This window comes from Tachypleus tridentatus, chromosome 13 (genome assembly GCF_004210375.1).
Source record: "Tachypleus tridentatus isolate NWPU-2018 chromosome 13, ASM421037v1, whole genome shotgun sequence".
Lineage (NCBI taxonomy): Eukaryota > Metazoa > Arthropoda > Merostomata > Xiphosura > Limulidae > Tachypleus > Tachypleus tridentatus.
In genome coordinates this window covers 201,535,758-201,558,240 of record NC_134837.1, presented here as the reverse complement: position 1 = coordinate 201,558,240, position 22,483 = coordinate 201,535,758, and the positions used below count along the sequence as shown (strand labels likewise).

At 32.4% G+C, this 22,483-nt stretch overlaps 1 protein-coding gene across 2 annotated transcripts in view; it reads right to left on the bottom strand.

Annotated features, from left to right (window-relative positions):
• Positions 1-395: 395 nt before the first annotated feature.
• Positions 396-22,483, bottom strand: part of LOC143237068 (long-chain-fatty-acid--CoA ligase 1) — a 50,816-nt gene continuing 28,728 nt past the window's right edge. For both annotated transcript variants that reach the window (XM_076475903.1, XM_076475905.1), the window contains exons 15-20: positions 19,458-19,546; positions 16,573-16,689; positions 14,953-15,096; positions 13,531-13,632; positions 12,657-12,728; positions 396-8,063 (exon numbers count right to left, since the gene is read on the bottom strand). In XM_076475903.1, coding sequence (XP_076332018.1) covers positions 7,926-8,063; positions 12,657-12,728; positions 13,531-13,632; positions 14,953-15,096; positions 16,573-16,689; positions 19,458-19,546 — 662 coding nt within the window. In that variant the 3' untranslated portion in view covers positions 396-7,925. The remainder of the gene's footprint in view (positions 8,064-12,656; positions 12,729-13,530; positions 13,633-14,952; positions 15,097-16,572; positions 16,690-19,457; positions 19,547-22,483) is intronic.

Below are 22,483 nucleotides of genomic sequence, written 5' to 3'. Positions count from 1 at the left end.
CCTTTCATCCTTTTGATAAAGCTAGACTTAGGCTTTCTGTTAAGGTTCTAAACTGTACTTATGAAAACTTTGAACAAATATCAACAGTTCACCACAAACAGTCCTGCTAACTATATAACTGAATAATTATGGGGTTTCTTGTCATATAGTTTACCACATTCAGAATAGTAATTACATATTGTACTGATAAAGCTTAATGAACAAATTTATTGAAAATGTCATCCAATAAATTTACTGGACACTATTATTTTGCTTTGTTTTTCTTTATCAATAAACCATCAGCCAAACAGGTATGAACCACAGTGGTTGTGTGTATTTGTATTTTGTTAACTTTTAGACCATTTCAGTGGGTCCTCAAACTTCTTAAGATAGTTAACAAAATGAAACACTAGTTATTGTTGAAATAAGTTTTATTGAGAAATGAGCCATAACAATAAGGATAGAAGTTTTAATAAAGGTAGCAGAGAGAAATAAAAAGCCAACCTTTCATTGAAAAAAGAACATAGACAAGTTTATAATAACCCATGAACTGCAAGATGTCTTACTCATCTGCTACGTGATTTCCCTGTATATATATAATCATCTCTCATGTAAAAACTTGGGCTTACAACCTAATCACAAGTAAAATATTCTATTCAAACTTTATAAAAGGAACAGGAAGTTCAAGCAAATAAGTGTAGTTATAATTAGGGTGGGGAAGACAGTTTAGCAGATGCACAGTTAACCTTGCACGGATGTAAACAAGAACTGGTCAGATACAATAACAAAAGTCTACTTCCTGGCTTAAGAACTTTTACGTACAAAAACACTTATTGGAAGTCGTGTATAATTCATACATATCTTTTACTAAGACTCTGCAGTCACTCAGTTGTAAATCTGAAAGTTAATTCCTTGAAAAAGGATTTTCTAGCAAGTCCATAAAAGTATAAAACTGGATGGATACAGACTGTCATACAAACCATCAAGATATGTGCATAAATAAATGGATAAAAATCTAACAGGTATTTGTAAGTAACAGAAACTTCAACAGTGATCTTAACCAAAAACAGTGAAATCTCTTGAGTAACTTCCTCATTACTACTCTTTTCTCCATTAAAAATTAGAAGAAACAAGGCCAATTCTTTAGGATTGTGGATTCATAATAAAACAAAATCACAATGGTCCACAACATCCAGTACAGAGTACATAAGAAAAACCACTCCACTAGCTTTAACTATTTTACACTGTATGTATTTAAAGCTACTGTACAAATATTACACAAGAAGGAAGAGTTTATGCAATTTATTGTTCAAATAAAAGGTCTCATAGAAGGGCTAGAATCTTGCATATATATCAATTAAAGTAAAGACTAATGATACACATTTACTTTCATATATCTAAAGTTACATTTACATTCTCTTTGAAAGATATTGAAAATTTAGAAGTGCTCAATGGAATTTCTCTACGTCTTCAAATTATAAGTGGAGTTTTGCTTCCTTCTGTTAGAAACTGGTCCCAAGTTTTACAGTTTTATTTCTTGGTAGTGCATACAGATGTAAAATTAACTCAAGAAAAGCTTGATACTAAATATGAAATGAGGCCATGTCCTAGTAAGTAACCATATCATTAACTATAATTAGAAGACAGTTGAGATACATGACTTGAGCCTCAAAAGTGTATTATCAAACTGATGAAACACTGATTGAAATAACTTAGAATAAAGTGTAATCATAACTTTTCAAACATAACAAAATACACACACCTGTATTTTCTATTACCAGCAATTCCACACTTTATTTTTTATTAGAGTATCTCTTCATTCATTCAAACAATTCACTTCTGTGGTAAGCCTAACTCGTTCACACACACTAGTCTGTATTTACATTGATTTTAGAAAGAGCTTATCCATTACTAAAGTTTCATATGCAAAAGGTTCTAATCGAAATATGTCTGAAGAGACTTTTGAATAAACAAATTGAACAGACTAACAGTGTTTCCAACTTGGCTACTTTGTTGTTTTTTTTATCAATGTGGTGTTTTATATAAATATTACCATTTGTAGAAGCTCATGCACACCTTCCTGTTCTCTGTGATATCGTAAGACTTTTAAATTCTGTCTCAAGTCATTTGATGCATTAATTTGAAAACTCTGGACCATCTACAATATCGCTGAAAGATACAAAATACTAATAGTTATACATTTGCACTTCTAGTATGCTTAGTTAATAGCTACACATCTTTGTTCTGTCCATTAAGTGATATCATGGCCCAGATTTTAATCCCTCAAACTTACCACTGAACTACTAGAAACTTAAGAAGAGGTTAGATATTATTGTTTTAAAATAAACTGTGAAACAGAAAATGATTTCTGTACCTTACAGTAATGAACATATCTTTTTATGAACAATACAAACATAATATTCAAGATTTAAAACCAAAAGGAGAAAGTAATATCTGTTGTATAATTAACAATTATTTTTTTACAGTACCATAAGAACAATTATAAATAATATGATTGTTATTTATGATAATGCCTCACATAAATTACCAGATGTAGAGAGTAAAACTTCTGTTTACTTGGCATCATCACATGAAATACAAAAACTGAAGTTAAAAGTTAACTCACACTTATAACGTCAGGTACGTATCCACTGGCTATGTTTCTTGTCTTTCATCCTTTATGAAACTCTGCAATATTTAAAAACCTCTCAGAGAATTCACTAATTTTGTTTACTTATCCAAGTTTGATGTAAAAAACTGCTTACTGAGGGTCCTTGTAGCAGTAAGTGCTGCTCTGGAGTATTACCAAAACACTCTTAATCCTCATTCTTATCTAAACATCAACACCATAAACAGAGACCTATTTGTTACATCCAAGTTCCAGTTTGAAGATACAAGCTATATCCTTGTTGAAGGCCTAAGTATAAGTTCAGTAACACCAATACTTCCTGTGTTAAGAATAGAAGATAATGTCATCTCAAATTAACTTCACAAATTTTCTCCCTTTTGATACATTTCACGTCACTTATAACTTTTTCTCCCACCTACACCAGATTCCCCAAACATACACTTTGTGATATAAAACTATGCTGATGACAAACTGTCATTCCTTACTATTCAAGGCTTCCAAATCTCCATAAGAGTATTCACACTGGACTTAATTTCTTTGGAATTCCCTTCATAACCAATACCAGAGTTAGGCATATTAAAACCTTCTGTTGCTATAAATAAAATCACTCATTCCAACCTCTAACATATTAGAAAACAAAATGACAACTTCAGGTTTCAGTTTTGTGTACAAGATATCTTTACCACCATTTTTAATCAGTAATTGTTTCCTTTATAACCAAACCACAAACTAAAAAAAAAAAATCTCCCACAGATTTCCCTGTTCACTGTGTTTTACCAAAAATCACTCATCCAATAAAGAAACTGTGGTCCAGAAAATAAAATTTAGCATTAAAGTACAATTTACATTTATATCTGGAAAAATGTTAAGACAACTACTATGAAATAAGTAGATGGAAAACAATACTTCAGTAAATGTGTATACAACTGAATGTATGAATTGCAGAAGTTATGTTGGTAATAGAAATAAACAACTTTCTATTTGACTATGTAAACACACACAATCTCTCATCATACTTCTGAACATGTCTAGTAACAGGAACCAACATCCAGCAGGAAGGTGGAAAGATGATACGAGACAAAACCTGATGGTAATGGTTAAGTGCTTCTAGTCTCTGATAGGAGAAGTATATCTAGGCATGCGTAAGAGGAAAATATGCTGTGTCCTGGAACTGACATCCAACATGTGATAGGAAGAGGAACCACAAACCTAGGGTTACATCTTCAGTCTTAAATTGGCAGCAGTGGGCATTTTTCATCCAGGCTGTGGTGAGTGAAGGAATGATAGAGGCCAGCAAGTGTGAGGACTTACACAGCTAAGCAGTCTGTAGTCAGCACTAGACACACCAGGAATGAAACGTCTAGAGTATGGTAAGAAGAACATCATAGCCTGGAGGCAAACTGTAATTTTATATATAATGGTAGAGTGCTACAAACAAAACCTGGCAACATCTGGAACTGTACATAAAGTCCATGGTAAGAAGTGCTATATACCAAGGACTCCTGTAGAATGTTAATACCATACTCTTAACTGAATGGTACAATTTATCACTCAAAAGTCAGGCCTTTATGGTCCACCATCCAAGTGATTAGAAACTGGTAAGAACTCCTACCACTTGGAGAATCCTGAGAATAGCACCACTAGACACAGTGCAAAGGGTGACTATGATATCCTATTTAGAAAAGCACAGTTACCATGTCAACAGAAACTCTAATCCATGGAGCAGCAATCTCTGTCTGCTTCACTTCTGTCAGTTCATGAGTGTATAGCCTAGGATAATTATCATAAGCATAAAATCATAAGAAAAAACTACCAGCAGTCCTACTGAGCATCCTATCACTACAGTGTGCATAACCCAAACCTATGATGTAACTGTTTAGTCACAGATGACAAAAGAATGGAGAGACAACCAGCATCTTATGGCACTTGGAACTTTACATCAGGTCTGTGGTAGGAAGGGCTAAAACATAACTGACATCATTGAGTATACTCACAGGATGAACAGTACAGATCTTCCCCACTCCCCAACTTACCCGAGTGGGATCCATAATATACAAGAAAAAAGTCCCTGAAAAAGGTAAGAAAAATATGAACAACAACAAAAAGAAAGCAACCTTTCACAAAACCAAAATGTGAAAATTTAAATAAAAACAATGTCTAAGTTAGTCATATAACAGAAAACGTCAACAAATGCAAGTAAAACAGGTTTGTAGAGTACTACTGCCAATCAGGAAGTGATAACCAGTACAGGTGTTATGAAGCTGCATCACATTCCTATTGGTGGAGAGCTGCCGCATGATCATTTACATGTGTATATGCAGAAGCAGGAGGTAGAAGGCTAGTATTTAGTGTTGAAAAGCTGCACCAATAGAGGGCAGTGCTAGTTGACAATAACTACTTTAGGAACAGAGGTAAGATATCACAATGGGAAAAATAAATGTAATTTTCACCAATACAAAGCGCTTCAATTTTTATCTACTTCTAATCACACTGACATGTATTTAAAAAATCCCATATTTGTGTTCAGGCCTGGAAGTTGTATTTTCATTTTTATAATTATATATTAAACAGTTAAATCATAAATACTTGTTTTATACATATAAGCACTAAATCGTATACTTTGTAGGTTGGGTTGTGGATATGAGTGATTTTATCCTCAAATCTTCAGTTCTTGTAATTTTATCTAACGATGCCTAATGAAATGTTGTCCTGAAACAAACAAGTTTTACTCAATACAAAGTAAGTGAACTCTTAAAATATAACTTCTTTTAATTCATGATACAAACTGGTTTGAGATAGTAAACTGGCATAACATAACATATAGTTAAGAAAATATGCAACAAAAATTGAGAAACTGTCTGCTGTTAAGCACACAATTTTTCAGCTGTCAGATCTATTGCCAAAGTCACCAGCAGACATGTTATTTATATTCTAGTTAATATTTCCCTCACACCAAAATCTAAGTTAACAAAACATGACAGAACATTCACAATATCCGTTATTTTTCTTACATTAATAAAACAGTCTAAAATCTTATTAAAAATTGATCCTATATCTTGGACACTAGAGACAAGTGTAACTGACCAAATAAATACAGAATGTTGACAATGTCAACACTTCACCTTTAGGGTGAATCACACTGCTTTATCTATTCACTAGGTACTGTTTTAAAACAAAGTCACTGGTGTGATGACTAAGGAAGAAATAACTTTAGAGAATGAATCATTTTGGTTGTATATATTAATAGAGCACAACTAACCACTGCAGACCAGAGGATATCACCAGTATCATATGCTATTTCACTTTCACAGAAAAGATACTCAAAAAACTGCAGGAAACTTAGAGCAAACTTACTAAACAGTATCTAGGTTTGGTTTAAAAACTTCACAGAGTTCTCTGATGAGACACTATGTTGAAAAAGAATCTTCTCATCTTATAACTTAGTATTTTTATTGCTGATCAGAAGGTTTCATTTTACGTAGCTAGTCAAATTAAACTCTACATTCAGTAGCATATTTCTTTCTACAGTTTATCTCCCCAATTGCAGGAATCAACACTTCTGGCTTTAGAAAACAAAGTAAAAATGACAAAATTTTACTGGTGACTTACAACTTAACGTTTCACAATGATGTCAGGCTAGGTAAGAATATTTTTGCTACGTGTATTGTTGAACAAAAACAATAACTACCACATTTAGCTTATTTTAACAAACAATGTTGTTGTATTTACTTGCATTTTTTGAAGTTGAACAATTTAATAAATAAGGATTTGACTCATCACAGTATTTATTAACTCCTTATGTTCTCACTAAATCTAACCTAGCTTACCATGTATGTTGCAGTGTTGTCAGAGATGAAACTATCACATGAAAGCCATATCTGTGATGAAAAGTATGTCTAAAGAAACTATACAATTACAAACTTACAGTCTATTCTCCCATAATATACCATCCATATATATCTGTAGTGACTTTCAAAGTTGTTCTTCATTATTAACAGTTCAAACTGTAACATAGCATTACAACTGGCTGGAATAATAAAAGCAGTAACCAAAAAGCTATTGTCAACTGATGACAGGATCCCAAAATGGGGCAAGAATTACTATTTCTACTTAAATTTTGTAATGCGACATGCAGGTGTACACTGAATAATCAAATGGTGCTCTACAGTCCAAATAAGGTTATAATATATTACACATTTACCCAGAATATGATATTTTGTACCTCATTTTAAGACAAAACTCTTCATAAACCTACATAGTTACATAACATTGTCATCGAGGGTATCTACAATTAAATGGTCCATTAAGCATTTCTTCCATCAAATAATTTCTAAATAGATATTGAAGTGTCATGTAGCTTTCATAATGACACCAAGTTAACAAGAAATTTAATGGAAACAAAAACTTAAGTCGTTTTATACCATAAAATTACTCTGGAATTTGTTACACTTAAAGATTCATTAGAAAACCACAGACACCAAAAAGGTGCAAGAAATTATACTGCAGGTGTGACCATCAGTGTCAAGCTATGTAAAAAATTAATAAATTATGAGGAATTACATGATTTACCAGATAAAAAAAACAAACTTGTACCTTACTATTACCCACATATAATTTAATAATATTCAAATCACTGTTACCATTTTCATACTCGGAGGTGGAATGAATAAAATATTATTTTTCTTTATTTTTACGACAAGTTAGAGGTGCACCCAGTTCTTCAGTTCCACATGTAATCATTAGTTAGTTGCCAAACAACAAGATAATACTCATCACAATAAGTATGAAACCCACATCAGATATTCTACTAGCTAAAGATTACTTAAGTACACAATGACTAGTTGTAATATGCTTCCTAAATTAAACAGAAAAAAAACTATGGTTCTAGCATTTTTACATCAATTTATTAAAAACAAGGATGCCAAACTATAAACATGTATGGCCTTAAGTTATCGACCACACGATTAGTGATGGAAACTAAGATTTATCTAACAGCTAATTTATAGATCAACAGCTGTATTCTTAAGAAAGCCTTCAAACATAAGTTTATACATTCAAATGTTCCATCTACTCATTAGCATGTATTTTTTGTACCTGATAAAAAGGGAAAATTTAAGACTGTTTGAACTTGAAGCTTAAAAAGCACAACCTATTTCTTGTATAAACATTACATGGGTTATCACAATGTTAGGAACTTTACTGGGCACCCCTAAATATGCCATGTAGCTAACAATAAAATTACTACCATTGTGAAAATTCCTGTATAGTGTGTAGTACATACAATAAACCTGTCATGAATATTAAATGTGATAAGTATTTATGCAAGGCCACGATACAGGTCTTCTAACTGTGGCTGAAAAAACTTCCTACATTCTGGGCGTTTTGTCTTCAGCGTTGGTGTTAACAGTCCATTGTCAACGGTAAACAAGTCTGGACAAACATAGATATCTTTCACCTAATACATAAGAAAAAGGTTGAAAAAGTTATAAGACAATAACTAGCTATTCTAGTCTAATCACACTATAGCATTCCATACATCCTAGGAAGGATGGAAAAAGAGATATATATCAAATCCAGCATATTCTTATGATAAGAAACTAAATAGTTACACGTTTTACAGGATGTATACTAATGAAGACTAAACAGTTAAAAGTTTTACACGGTGTATACTAATGAAGACTAAACAGTTACAAGTTTTACACGGTGTATACTAATGAAGACTAAACAGTTACAAGTTTTATATGATGTATACTAATGAAGATTAAACAGTTACAATTTTTACACGGTGTATACTAATGAAGATTAAACAGTTACAAGTTTTACACGGTGTATACTAATGAAGACTAAACAGTTACAAGTTTTACACAATGTATACTAATGAAAACTAAACAGTTACAAGTTTTACAGGATGTATCATACTATAATGGAACTCTTGCTTGAATGATAGTGGAAAAAAATTTTTTTTTTTAATATGCAATGTGCAACCTCCAACGTTGCAAAATTTTTATCCTGTGTGCATATAGATTTGCAATACAGGTCATGATATTCCCGTTTCGTCTCCACTTACTGTCATGGAGAACTTTATTTTTCTCCATTCTCAAGATGTGCAGATATGATGTCATGAATACATCACACACACACACATCTGATGCTCTTCAGTGATCTATGTAAATATAATAGTACTGTCTGCCGTATGTCCATGTAGCTACTTGTTTATATAAATATAATAGTACTGTCTGCCGTATGTCCATGTAGCTACTTGTTTATATAAATATAATAGTACTGTCTGCTGTATGTCCGTGTAGCTACTTGTTTATATAAATATAATAGTACTGTCTGCTGTATGTCCGTGTAGCTACTTGTTTATATAAATATAATAGTACTGTCTGCCGTATGTCCATGTAGCTACTTGTTTATATAAATATAATAGTACTGTCTGCCGTATGTCCATGTAGCTACTTGTTTATATAAATATAATAGTACTGTCTGTCGTATGTCCATGTAGCTACTTGTTTATATAAATATAATAGTACTGTCTGCCGTATGTCCATGTAGCTACTTGTTTATATAAATATAATAGTACTGTCTGTCGTATGTCCATGTAGCTACTTGTTTATATAAATATAATAGTACTGTCTGCTGTATGTCCGTGTAGCTACTTGTTTATATAAATATAATAGTACTGTCTGCCGTATGTCCATGTAGCTACTTGTTTATATAAATATAATAGTACTGTCTGCCGTATGTCCATGTAGCTACTTGTTTATATAAATATAATAGTACTGTCTGCCGTATGTCCATGTAGCTACTTGTTTATATAAATATAATAGTACTGTCTGTCGTATGTCCATGTAGCTACTTGTTTATATAAATATAATAGTACTGTCTGTCGTATGTCCATGTAGCTACTTGTTTATATAAATATAATAGTACTGTCTGCTGTATGTCCATGTAGCTACTTGTTTATATAAATATAATAGTACTGTCTGCCGTATGTCCATGTAGCTACTTGTTTATATAAATATAATAGTACTGTCTGCCGTATGTCCATGTAGCTACTTGTTTATATAAATATAATAGTACTGTCTGTCAGATGTCCATGTAGCTACTTGTTTATATAAATATAATAGTACTGTCTGCCAGATGTCCATGTAGCTACTTGTTTATATAAATATAATAGTACTGTCTGTCGTATGTCCATGTAGCTACTTGTTTATATAAATATAATAGTACTGTCTGCCGTTATGTCCATGTAGCTACTTGTTTATATAAATATAATAGTACTGTCTGCCGTATGTCCATGTAGCTACTTGTTTATATAAATATAATAGTACTGTCTGCCGTATGTCCATGTAGCTACTTGTTTATATAAATATAATAGTACTGTCTGCCGTATGTCCATGTAGCTACTCGTTTATATAAATATAATAGTACTGTCTGTCGTATGTCCATGTAGCTACTTGTTTATATAAATATAATAGTACTGTCTGCCGTATGTCCCTGTAGCTACTTGTTTATATAAATATAATAGTACTGTCTGTCGTATGTCCGTGTAGCTACTTGTTTATATAAATATAATAGTACTGTCTGCTGTATGTCTGTGTAGCTACTTGTTTATATAAATATAATAGTACTGTCTGCTGTATGTCCATGTAGCTACTTCTCTATATAAATATAATAGTACTGTCTGCTGTATGTCCGTGTAGCTACTTGTTTATATAAATATAATAGTACTGTCTGCTGTATGTCCATGTAGCTACTTCTCTATATAAATATAATAGTACTGTCTGCTGTATGTCCATGTAGCTACTTGTTTATATAAATATAATAGTACTGTCTGCTGTATGTCCGTGTAGCTACTTGTTTATATAAATATAATAGTACTGTCTGCCGTATGTCCATGTAGCTACTTGTTTATATAAATATAATAGTACTGTCTGCCGTATGTCCATGTAGCTACTTGTTTATATAAATATAATAGTACTGTCTGTCGTATGTCCGTGTAGCTACTTGTTTATATAAATATAATAGTACTGTCTGCTGTATGTCCGTGTAGCTACTTGTTTATATAAATATAATAGTACTGTCTGCTGTATGTCCATGTAGCTACTTCTCTATATAAATATAATAGTACTGTCTGCCATATGTCCATGTAGCTACTTCTCTATATAAATATACATACGCTACACAGTGACTGATGTGTTATATTAGGAATTACTACATAGTGAGTACTGAGTTATATGTGTGTGCATACAGGAGCTGTCAGAAAAACTATATAACAATTTTTTATATAAAATATGTTTTTTATTCTCATAACTTTCCTTGTCTGTATACACAGTCACTTATAAATGTAATAAAACAGTTTAAATGTAATTAAAACTGGATCATTCTTTACGTTAGTAATGAGAAAAGTTGATTTAATACATTCAACCAGTTTTAAACTGCATTACTTTTTCTCTGTTCCTTTTGTTTACTTTGTTCACTAAAAGAATAATTATTCTACATGGTTAATAATTATAATTTCTATAATTTCTCACTATTACACAATCTTTTAGGCTAACTTACCCACTAACCCTAAATATACTTACCTGTATCTTTCAAACAGATATAACATAACTTCAACATCAACAGATATGAAAACATAATTAGATACTGTAAAGAAATCAGTATAACTGGGATATATTGAAAAGTTGGTGCTTAGCTCCTGTTCTACACAATGGTAAGATGGTTACTACACCACGATTACAGTGTCATACATAAGATGGTTACTACATCACGATTACAGTGTCATATGTAAAACAGTTACTACACCATAATTACAGTGTCATGTGTAAGATGGTTATTACACCATGACTACAGTGTTATATGCAAGATGATTACTACATATTAATACCTTGTACATAAGATGGCTGCAACACATTAATAACTGTTATATGTAAGATGGTTACTACATAATGATTAGTGTTATACGTAAGGTAGTTACTAACACCAAAATTAAACCAATATAAAGGAACACTATTATACTTATACTAATTAATAAACTAACATCTAACTGCAATGTCCCTTACAATCCTGTACCCATTTATACTCTCATCCCTAAGGCACATGCCTAGCAATGATCAGTTGCAAACTCTCTCTTCATTAACCTGAAGATAACCTAAGGTTGAAACATGGTTCTCTGCTTTATTAGTAAAGGTGTTAACACTCATACCAGCTGTTCTGAGATACATTAACCTAAGAAGGTTGAAACATGGTTCTCTGCTTTATTAGTAAAGGTGTTAACACTCATACCAGCTGTTCTGAGATACATTAACCTAAGAAGGTTGAAACATGGTTCTCTGCTTTATTAGTAAAGGTGTTAACACTCATACCAGCTGTTCTGAGATACATTAACCTAAGAAGGTTGAAACATGGTTCTCTGCTCTATTAGTAAAGGTGTTAACACTCATACCAGCTGTTCTGAGATACATTAACCTAAGAAGGTTGAAACATGGTTCTCTGCTTTATTAGTAAAGGTGTTAACACTCATACCAGCTGTTCTGAGATACATTAACCTAAGAAGGTTGAAACATGGTTCTCTGCTTTATTAGTAAAGGTGTTAACACTCATACCAGCTGTTCTGAGATACATTAACCTAAGAAGGTTGAAACATGGTTCTCTGCTTTATTAGTAAAGGTGTTAACACTCATACCAGCTGTTCTGAGATACATTAACCTAAGAAGGTTGAAACATGGTTCTCTGCTCTATTAGTAAAGGTGTTAACACTCATACCAGCTGTTCTGAGATACATTAACCTAAGAAGGTTGAAACATGGTTCTCTGCTCTATTAGTAAAGGTGTTAACACTCATACCAGCTGTTCTGAGATACATTTTGACTTCATGTGGGCTTCTCGTTATCAAGAATGATTACTATGTTTATAGGTAAGGTAGTTACTACACAATGATTACAGTATTATATACAAGGTGGTTGCCATGCCATTTGAAAAGCTATAAAAAACATATAAAAAACCAAGCTTACACTCAGTAACAAAATTTAAGCTAAACTTACCTGCTCAAATGATTTTAGCCCCTCTTTCTTCCCTAGTTTAACCATATCACTAAGGATAGTTTTCTTCACATGCTACAAAAAAAGATGACCACACTCGAAACCTTAATCCATACAGCAGTACAAAATAATCATGTTATTTCTTTCAACAACTTTTCAGCAAATAAATGGACAGTTAACCATGACACTGTAATGCTAACTAAATACGTGAATAGGTAAACAGAACAATGTATATTATTAAAAGTACAGTTTCATCATTAGAATAGGACAGGGAAGATGGAGTATCAGACTTTGAATATATGAAAATCAGTATTCTTAAATGTTGATACCTTTAGTGTCTTCAACCTGTTAAAATCCAAATAGTCACAGCTCCATTACCATATTGTAACAAGACACTGAACTTCTTCTAACCTCTACATTCACAAAATGTATAATAACAAGGACAGATAATATCACAGACTACTGCAACAAATAATAATTTGTGATCATTTCCCATGAAACTCTAAATAATAAACTTCAGTTAGTCACAGTTTTATTAAAAAAATGACAAGCTTGTAATAAAAGGTACCATGTATTATCCCAGTTCTGTACAGTTTACTGTAGTCCTCAAATGGTGTATATTTATTCTTACTTTAAATTTATTTTCATTGTATCTGATATTTTATTATACATTAACATAAACATTCAGAATTATTTTGTAACTCCTAACATTCTATCATCACAAGTGGTCTCACTGTTCTAAGCAATGTTACTCCAACAAAAACAAAACTTGAATTTACAATGTTAACTTCCTGAAAATGTCTTAACACAGTGATGAGGAAACACACAAGTGAAACAGGAAGGTTAGACACTATTCAAGCAACAATCCATTATCTACCTCATTTTTACAGAGTTCCATCCAATCTCCAGAGATGCCATTTGTTTTTGACCACCATATTAAAATGTCCTTGTCTGGTACCACTACTGCTATAATACAAGACTGAAAAACAAATTCAAAAGTTTATGTTATAAATGCACACACAAAAAAACGTGTGTCTGAATAAACATCCAAACACTTTTTTGTTTACTTTAGCTACATCAAAAACGACTGTAGGTTTTCTCGAGTTACAACTTTAAACTTTGCCTGGGGTGATTTTACGTTTGTAGTTAACATTAACATTTAATGGGAAAATAGAACAACACAACACAAAGCTTTAGAGCTCACCAGTATAAGAGAATGTCACGTGCCACACATTGTTTTGTTACAATAAATACTCTTTTATAACTAACAAGTCAAATGTAAGGAAAATGGAAAGACTAGAGTCAACTAGAACTTTTGAAAATACCTCACCTATGAAAAATCACAACCATGTACAAACAAAATATTTAATGAAAATGTTGGTTGTTTTGGTTTTTAAAGATAAACATTATTATGTTCCTCAAAATGAGTTAAATATCTCACTGTACTGTGGTTAGTGGTAAACTCTGTCTCAAAAATGGTAAAAACAAAATTAAAATTAGGCAAATGAATGGGTTTATTCAGGCTTGGCAAACCAGTACAATTCTTATAATTCAAGTAGTTGAATAACCAACTGGACAGATGTGGTTTTCATGATGCACTGGTAATAATACACTATTAGTGTATATTTTAGAGCAATGGTTGAATGAAGTTCAATGAAAGTGTTACTGCCTGCCATTAGGTACTGTTTCATTTCTTAAAAACCTATTACCATTATTACTGACTACACAGCATCTGATCACTGAACCCATTTCTTACTATAACAAATGACTAGTGTAGAGGTTGTCTTCCACCACAACCCAATTGATAGTTTGTGTCACTCACTTTTCTCTCAGTGACCACTGGTTACCAACATTTGCCTTGAAATATACTTTGTTTGACATGACTTTCCTGTTTTGCTTTTCTTTTCTTCACAGTTTAATGCCTGGAATTCTTAATTACACAATAATCGTTTTTTGTTGTTACTGCTCCAAGCACTTAAAGCATCAGATATTGAGATATCAGTAATTTTCAGTTACAAATAAACATACCACAAATGCTATGGTCACTTGTTATCTGTAAAATGTTTCCTTAAATGCAAAAACATCTAGAATTGAATCTACATGAGATAACTACTCATGAAACACAGAAGATTAATAGTTAACTGTAACATCTATATAAACAGGCTCATTTAAATTTTGTAAAACTATTATTCAAATTAACCTTGCCTATCCCTTTGAAAATATTTTAAAAACATTTTTCTACTAAATATTAACCAATTCACTATTATACATAAAAAATATATATATAAAAAATTATTACCTTCAAACTTTCTCCATACACATAGACCTGAGCAACAAACTGACTTCGAACATATATACTTTCAATTTTTTCCGGTGAAATATATTCTCCTTGAGCCAGCTTAAAGATGTGTTTCTTTCTGTCGATTATCTTTAAGGCTCCATTCTATGTTATCATAAAAGAACAAATAATTAACAAATGGTATTTCTTTCTAGAGTGTTAAACAAACAACTTCTGCAGTTAACTTCTTTTTATCTCTTCATATTTCTATTCATTTGTCCATTGTAGCTTAAAATAAGAGCTCTATAAAATGCTAATAATGAATACAGTTACAGTTTAAAACTGTTGAATGTGTTATACTGTGTACACAAAGTGTTTCACACAATCTCCGGTTTGTCATTTTAAAACTGTTGAATGTGTTATACTGTGTACACAAAGTGTTTCACACAATCTCCAGTTTGTCATTTTAAAACTGTTGAATGTGTTATACTGTGTACACAAAGTGTTTCACACAATCTCCGGTTTGTCATTTTAAAACTGTTGAATGTGTTACACAAAGTGTTTCACACAATCTCCGGTTTGTCATTTTCTAGCACAACTGGAAACGTGTTGTTTATAGCCACAGGTATTATCTATACTTCTATCACATTCATCATATGCTAGAGCTAATTCCTGCCAATCACAAAGTTAGAAAGATGAAAGTGGGATCATCTACTGTTCAACTGGAAATAAGGACAGAACAGTTATTTAATGATCATTCAGTATTTGTTGGATTTTCTTTCACAAGTGAATGTTACAACAAACCAGCACTGTATAGACCCAATATGTGAATAAAACAGACTAGCCTGACTGTTTGAATGAGTATTGACAGGAAACATGTATCAGTAATAAGTACTGACCCTATTGTTAATGTTTATTACCTTTGAAAAATATTTCTGTACAAATTTTGTACTGTTTTCTTTTAGAAATATAATCATATTCAATAAAACACGTGTCTTACACTAGAGCTGGGTAAACAGTTAATTAAAACCTCTACTTAACTAATTAATGTCACAAAAATAATTAAAACTATTACAGGTTTCAAGTATTCCACTACAAGTGATCAACGTATTACTATTATGATTTGTAATCAATTCAATGTTTCTTAAGCTCAATAGATCAGTATTATGACTTATGAGAACAACCAATAAACTGAAATTAATTTTACTGTTTTATTACAATTTTTTTACTACACCAAGTATCCAAGTCTTATGTCAGGATGATTGATTTATTTGAATGCAATCAAGTAACACAAATCACCCCATACTTTATCAATCCATTACTGTCATACAAGAGTAAAATAATAGGAACTAAAACTATCCGGATATGAAAAGAGAAATATGTTAGTCACTTTCTAGGATGGAGGGCACGTGTGAGATGAGTCACATTAGCAACCTCAAAACAGAACGTGTAAAAAGTACACACATGAAATGAAACTTGTGAAACTATATATACATGTAAATTAAAAGAATCTACTCTAAGTTTGTACTTTTAATGTTTTCTGTGTTTACACTGTTTATAATATTTACAACATAAACTTTGTGGTTCTTTGGATAATATGTTTATACCCTACTTAAAAGGAATGTACACTATTCAACTCACAGGCAGCCACATTCCTATGTCTCCAGTATGTAACCATCCACCTCCATCAATTACTTCATTAGTTTTTGATTGGTCTTTCAAGTATCCACTACAAACATTAAGACCTTTTACACAGACCTGAGAAAGAGAATAAATATACATGAGAGGTATTATATTTGTTTACTAAATTCTCATGAATACCCATCTGGTTAACTCTTTCCACATGAGGACATTTGATGTGAATGGCCTTGTAACCACAAAGTAACCACCAGTTTCCACACTATAACTTTTAATGTGGTATGTGTATCTTCATGTTAAGACTAGAGATGGTTAAAATAAAAACTTATAGAATATTGAAATATGAGTTATTAACCCTATCTCTCCAGGCAACATTTACTGCACATGCCATAAGGTTTCAGTGATTTTTTTTTAACTTTTGAAATTAAAGTATTTTTGTTCATATTATACCCAGTAGTATAGCATAAAATCATAGCTAACAGTCCATATTTTAATAGCATATATTTTAAATTATCAATTCAATAAGGCAATATTTTAAAAAATTCCAAATTTCCCCTAGAATATGAAATGTGCCATTTTCTCAAGGTATCCCCTCTTCTCTACTTTATTCACCTCCCCTACATTAAGTATGAAATTTAGCATATATTACTTACTATAAATCATCATTGTTCAGACAAACAATAACTTATATTGCCTTCAATTTTGTTTGGTTACAGAACCATCAAATATAAATCAGACTCCTCTTGTCACATTCATCTGTCAAATCTTCTTTCTCAGGATTTCTTTAAAGATCTCTATATTATCTATAACCAATAGAAAACCAAGGTTTTCAACTAGCAAATGATATTTATATAATATAGTGTAGAAGATAACTTGTACTACCAGAAAAATAATGACTATCTTGGATGAAGTTGTAATGGCTTATGCCATATACTAAAAAAGCCTGAAAAATTGTGTTAGTTAAGGGAAATTGTCTGCTTTTTGCATGTTATTATTTCAAGTTATTTACTGTATGTATTATCTCATTAAATAAAAATTTAGTGCATAACTACCATCAGTACACAAAAAATAGGGTTAAACATCACTGACAGCAACAAAAGACGACATAGGTATGCATTTCATTTCTTGTTTGCCATGTTTTCTTTGTTTTGAATTTCGAGCGCAAAGCTACACGAGGGCTATCTGCACTAGCCGTTCCTAATTTAGCAGTGTAAGACTAGAGGAAAGGCAGCTATTCATTGCCACCCACTGCCAACTTTTGAGCAATTCTTTTACCAACAAATAGTGGGATTGACTGACACATTATAATGCCCCTATAGCTGAAAAGGCAAGCATGTTTGGTGTGACAGGGATTTAAACCCATGACTCTCAGGTTATGAGTCAAGATTTGCCATGTTTATTCATTATTATAAAACTAACTCCAATGCAAAAATATGGATCTCTTTAGGTTATATTAGGTAAAATAAATAATAAGATAAAAATGCTTCATAAGTCATGCATGGAAGCAGCTCATGGGGAGTGTAACTCAATAAAATAATGTGAGCTCCACATCCCTTAAGTGATTTTCAACTTATCATGGCACAAACAGTAGTTAAGAAACTCTTTAAAGGGCAATAAAACATAAGTACAAATAGATGGATACCATTATCAGTTTAAAGCTACTTAGGATAAATCAATGTAGTTTTGTGTCATAATTTAAAGTTATTCTAGAAATAAAACTGGGTAATTTAGATGTATTTCAATTTTTCTTTGGTGGTTACAAGGTCAGTCAAACAAACCAACATTGTATAAAGTAAGGGTATAGAAAATAACAGATAAAATATAGTTTTACTGAAAACAAACATCTGAAATGTATTTAGGAGATTTCTGAGATTATACAAATCAAATTTGAGATTTTTGAGATGAAGTATTTTTAATCCTAATTTGAAAATCGCTTTGCACACAGACTAGTCAAAAAGAATACTTGATACATTCAGATATTTTTTTAGTCTATTAAAAATACTTTACTAAAAAAATGTTTTTTTTTGTATATGAAAGATTTATAATGTTTACTAAGAGTCAGCTAAATTTTGGGAAGACATACACATTAAAAGTTAGCAGTATCAAAACTATAAATACTTTAAACAAGTACTAACAGATCACAATGTAGGTCAATCGACTGAATCCATGTTGAAAGGTAACTATATTTTGATGCCAAACTTATTCATATATACTGATAATATAGTTTCATTGCATTTTTAATGTCACTCTGTAAAAAGTTGTGGCATACACAGTTTAACCCACTCACAGAAAGAAGGTTAAGTTTCTATGCAGAAAATTCTGCACATGATGAAGTTGCATTATTTCTTGCTAACAAATGCTAAATAGCTTAAAATTTCACAATCAAAGATTTATTATACTTTTATACTGTACAAGTTCAGAAATTTTTATAGCCACCAACTTTATAATATATATCAATATCTTATAGAAATATCAAGTGCAAATTCAGAGAATTAAAATGGCTTGTAAATGTGTTGAAAGCACTACAGTTCATTTAATAACTAGCTGTACACCAAATATCACAACACTATCATTTTTATTCTGTATTATAAAGTCTGTAATCTAATCAGTTCCATAAAATAACCAATATGTAAAGACAGTTATTTCAGGAGGTTTTCCTATTTCTTTAAAATTAATACTGTGAAGAATAACATGGGCATGTCTACACATAAAAACAAGGAACAAAGTACCATCATTTTACAACAATACACACACACTATGAGTAACTAAGCTGAAAATGTTTATATGGTAGTTACATTATGCATCTACTGGGCTAAGGTTAAATCCTTGGATCACACAGATGCTCAATCAATTCCAACAACCATATCAGTATCTTTGGACATACTAACCTCTCCATAACCATCAGCTGCAAAATACTCCATGTCTGGTACATCAACAAGTTTAATAGAACAGCAAGGTAAGGGTGGACCAACATGACCTGTCAAACACACATTAAAGTGTTGGTTATAAATACATAACAGTACTTTACTGACAAAACAAAAAAGCATAACTGAGTACCTACATGTATTAAATGAGAAACAAAAATCAAACAAGTTCATTACTATATCAAAACATGCTATGGCAAGCACATAAGAATATATTATTCTCACGATGTCAGAGAAACAAGTAGATTCAACAAGTCTTAATAAAAGTGACAGTGTCTTGTAACAACTAAAGTTTAAATTAAACAACTACTGCAGAAGTATATACTGTTTTGTCAGACTGTCTCATAACCACTATAATTTAAAGAAAATAGCTACTTCAGAATTTATTGTTTTCCTACACTGAAAATGTATTACCACTCACAACATTATCTATTCCCATTCAGTGCTGCAGTCTATATGCAAACTTTTTCTACATACATGTTACAAATCTTCCACTCCCCTATTATTAAAACTGTAAGATTCCAACAGGACTCTCATGCAAATTATCATGTGTCACATCTTCACCAATAGGAGCACCACATGTTCATCTGACACACGTTACTCACTCTACAATGCTCTAACAAAATATCATTTTGTAATATGTCAGAAGATGTCAGCACCAGAAAAAAGTGGGGGAGGAAGGGTGGGAGAAGGTAAGTATCTATCAGAAATACATTTTCATTAAAGAAAAATTATAATTTCAGATACAGTACTTAGTTTCTATCAAAAAGATTAGCTAAAATCCAACATTTGGGAGGAGGAGGAACAAAAGAAGTACCACCAGAAAGTTTCCAAACAGTACCCCTGAAAATGAAAGATTCAAGTTGATAGATCAGGAAAAGAGAAACTGCACAACTTATGAAGCAGATATATTATTTGCCCATTTGTGAAATGTGAAAGATACAAGGGTGTAAAATGAAAGGAGCAGATTCAAGTGTGAGAGAATGTGGCAGGAAAGTGACTCTAATCAGAAAAAGATAATGTAACTCAATTTCACAGTGAGATATAGAGTGACAGACTGCACTCAGGAAGTCAACTGCATCCAAAACCTCCTCGCAGTGTACCAATATTCACATCAGGTTATGATGAGGATCATACTGTCTTCACCTTAATCTCAAGTACCAAAGATAAACAAACTCTCTGATTCCTGGATATGAAGCTCTGAACTTTTGGAACTTAACATCTGGTATTAAAAGGATGGGTACTGCATGAAACAAAACACCCTCCCAAGCTGACAAGGTCTTCAGGAGAAAGTAACAATCCAGATAAAGAAGACATGTTGGGCGATAAAATGTATATGAAATGTCAATGGGAAACAAATCTTACCTTCAGGCTAAGAAAACGAATTACATTTTAAGGGAAAGATGAAACGTGAAATATGAGGAAAGTTGTTCGAATGAAGCTAAAGTAAGGGAATGTAGGACCACATTAAAGTCCGAATCAATAAGGACAGGATGCCTGGAAAAGCAACATATCCAGAGAGAATGCATAAACACAGTAAAAATATAGGATGTAAAAACCCTACACTACAGTATCAGAAAAAACAAAAGGTATGGGATAAAGTCATCCATGAAATGAGGACACCAGATATCTGCAACTGAAAATCCAAGTGAGAAATTTTGCCACATAAGCCAAAACAGATTTGGAGGAGGGAAACTCAGTTGCAGACCAACTGTGGTATAACTTCCACTTACACTGGTACACCTCCATGGAAGATGGATGGATGGAATTAGCTAACAAGAAACTGACCATGTGAAACCAGACTGTCTCACCAATGAGCAGACAAAAGCCAGACATGAAGATGCAGGAAGTAAAAGTTGGGATGCAGGATGCATGATTGAGATTGATGAAGAAAGAGAAAAAGGGATAGAAAGTAGAGGATCAGTCATTGTGACCAATCGTTGGCCAACAGGAAGCAGTCAGGAGGACTCAAGAAGGAATGGAGTGAACAAGGGATATTACCTAACAAAGCAACTTGATAGGTAGGTACACAGAAAAATACCTGTGTGACCAATTCTAGCTGAAGGCATTCATTGCCAGCACCTGTAGATGAGGTACAAGCAACTTTGCAAGCAGTAAGTGACTGAGACAAGAAGATATAACAAAGTAAAAATTCCAATGAATGAAGTCATAAAGGACAAAGTAGTGTTCAACTGATATTCGTCTTGAAAAAGACCCACAAATGGAAAAGATGTTGAAGGAGTCTGAGGAAGGACATTACAATTTAATCAATCAGACCACCCATGCTGCCAAAATTAAATATGATTGGCCAATTACTGTTCGGAATAAGCCAGAAGAACTTGTTCGCCTAAGTGAATTTGTTAAGAAGAATACAGCTGACGTTGTTGCAGTTAGATCCAAAAAACACAAAACTCCAGTGACTAATAGCACAAACACCAGCTTCACACAACACTACAGAGAGATGTATCTCCCAGATCAGTGCTGATGTTGCAGGCAAAATGCAAAATGTTTTAAAGAATTCCCTTGCATTCAGCTTAGCCCTTGACAAATCTACAGGTGTACAAAACAACCCGGAACTGGGGTATCTGTTCCTTGTGTTTCCTCCGATGTAACTGTGAAAGAAGAGATGTTGGACTTTGTGACACGAAAAGAAAGAACTCGTGATGTTGACATTAAAAATGTGCTTAACAGAGCCTTAACAAATGCCGATATTCCACTGGATAAACTCGTCAGTGTTGTAACAGATAGAACACCTCCAATGGTGGGAAAAATTCAGGATTAATTACACTCTTATGAAAAATAATCCCAGCTTTCCAGAATTTCTCCCTGTTCATTGCATTATTCATCTTAAACACTTGTCAGCCAGAGACTTCAAGTATGAAGATATTAAGAAATTTGTTCTTGAAATTGTTAATTTCATACCCTTAAATGGGAAGATATGGTGAATCATCTACAAGCTCTCAACTTAGCACTTCAGGGGAAAGAAAAGA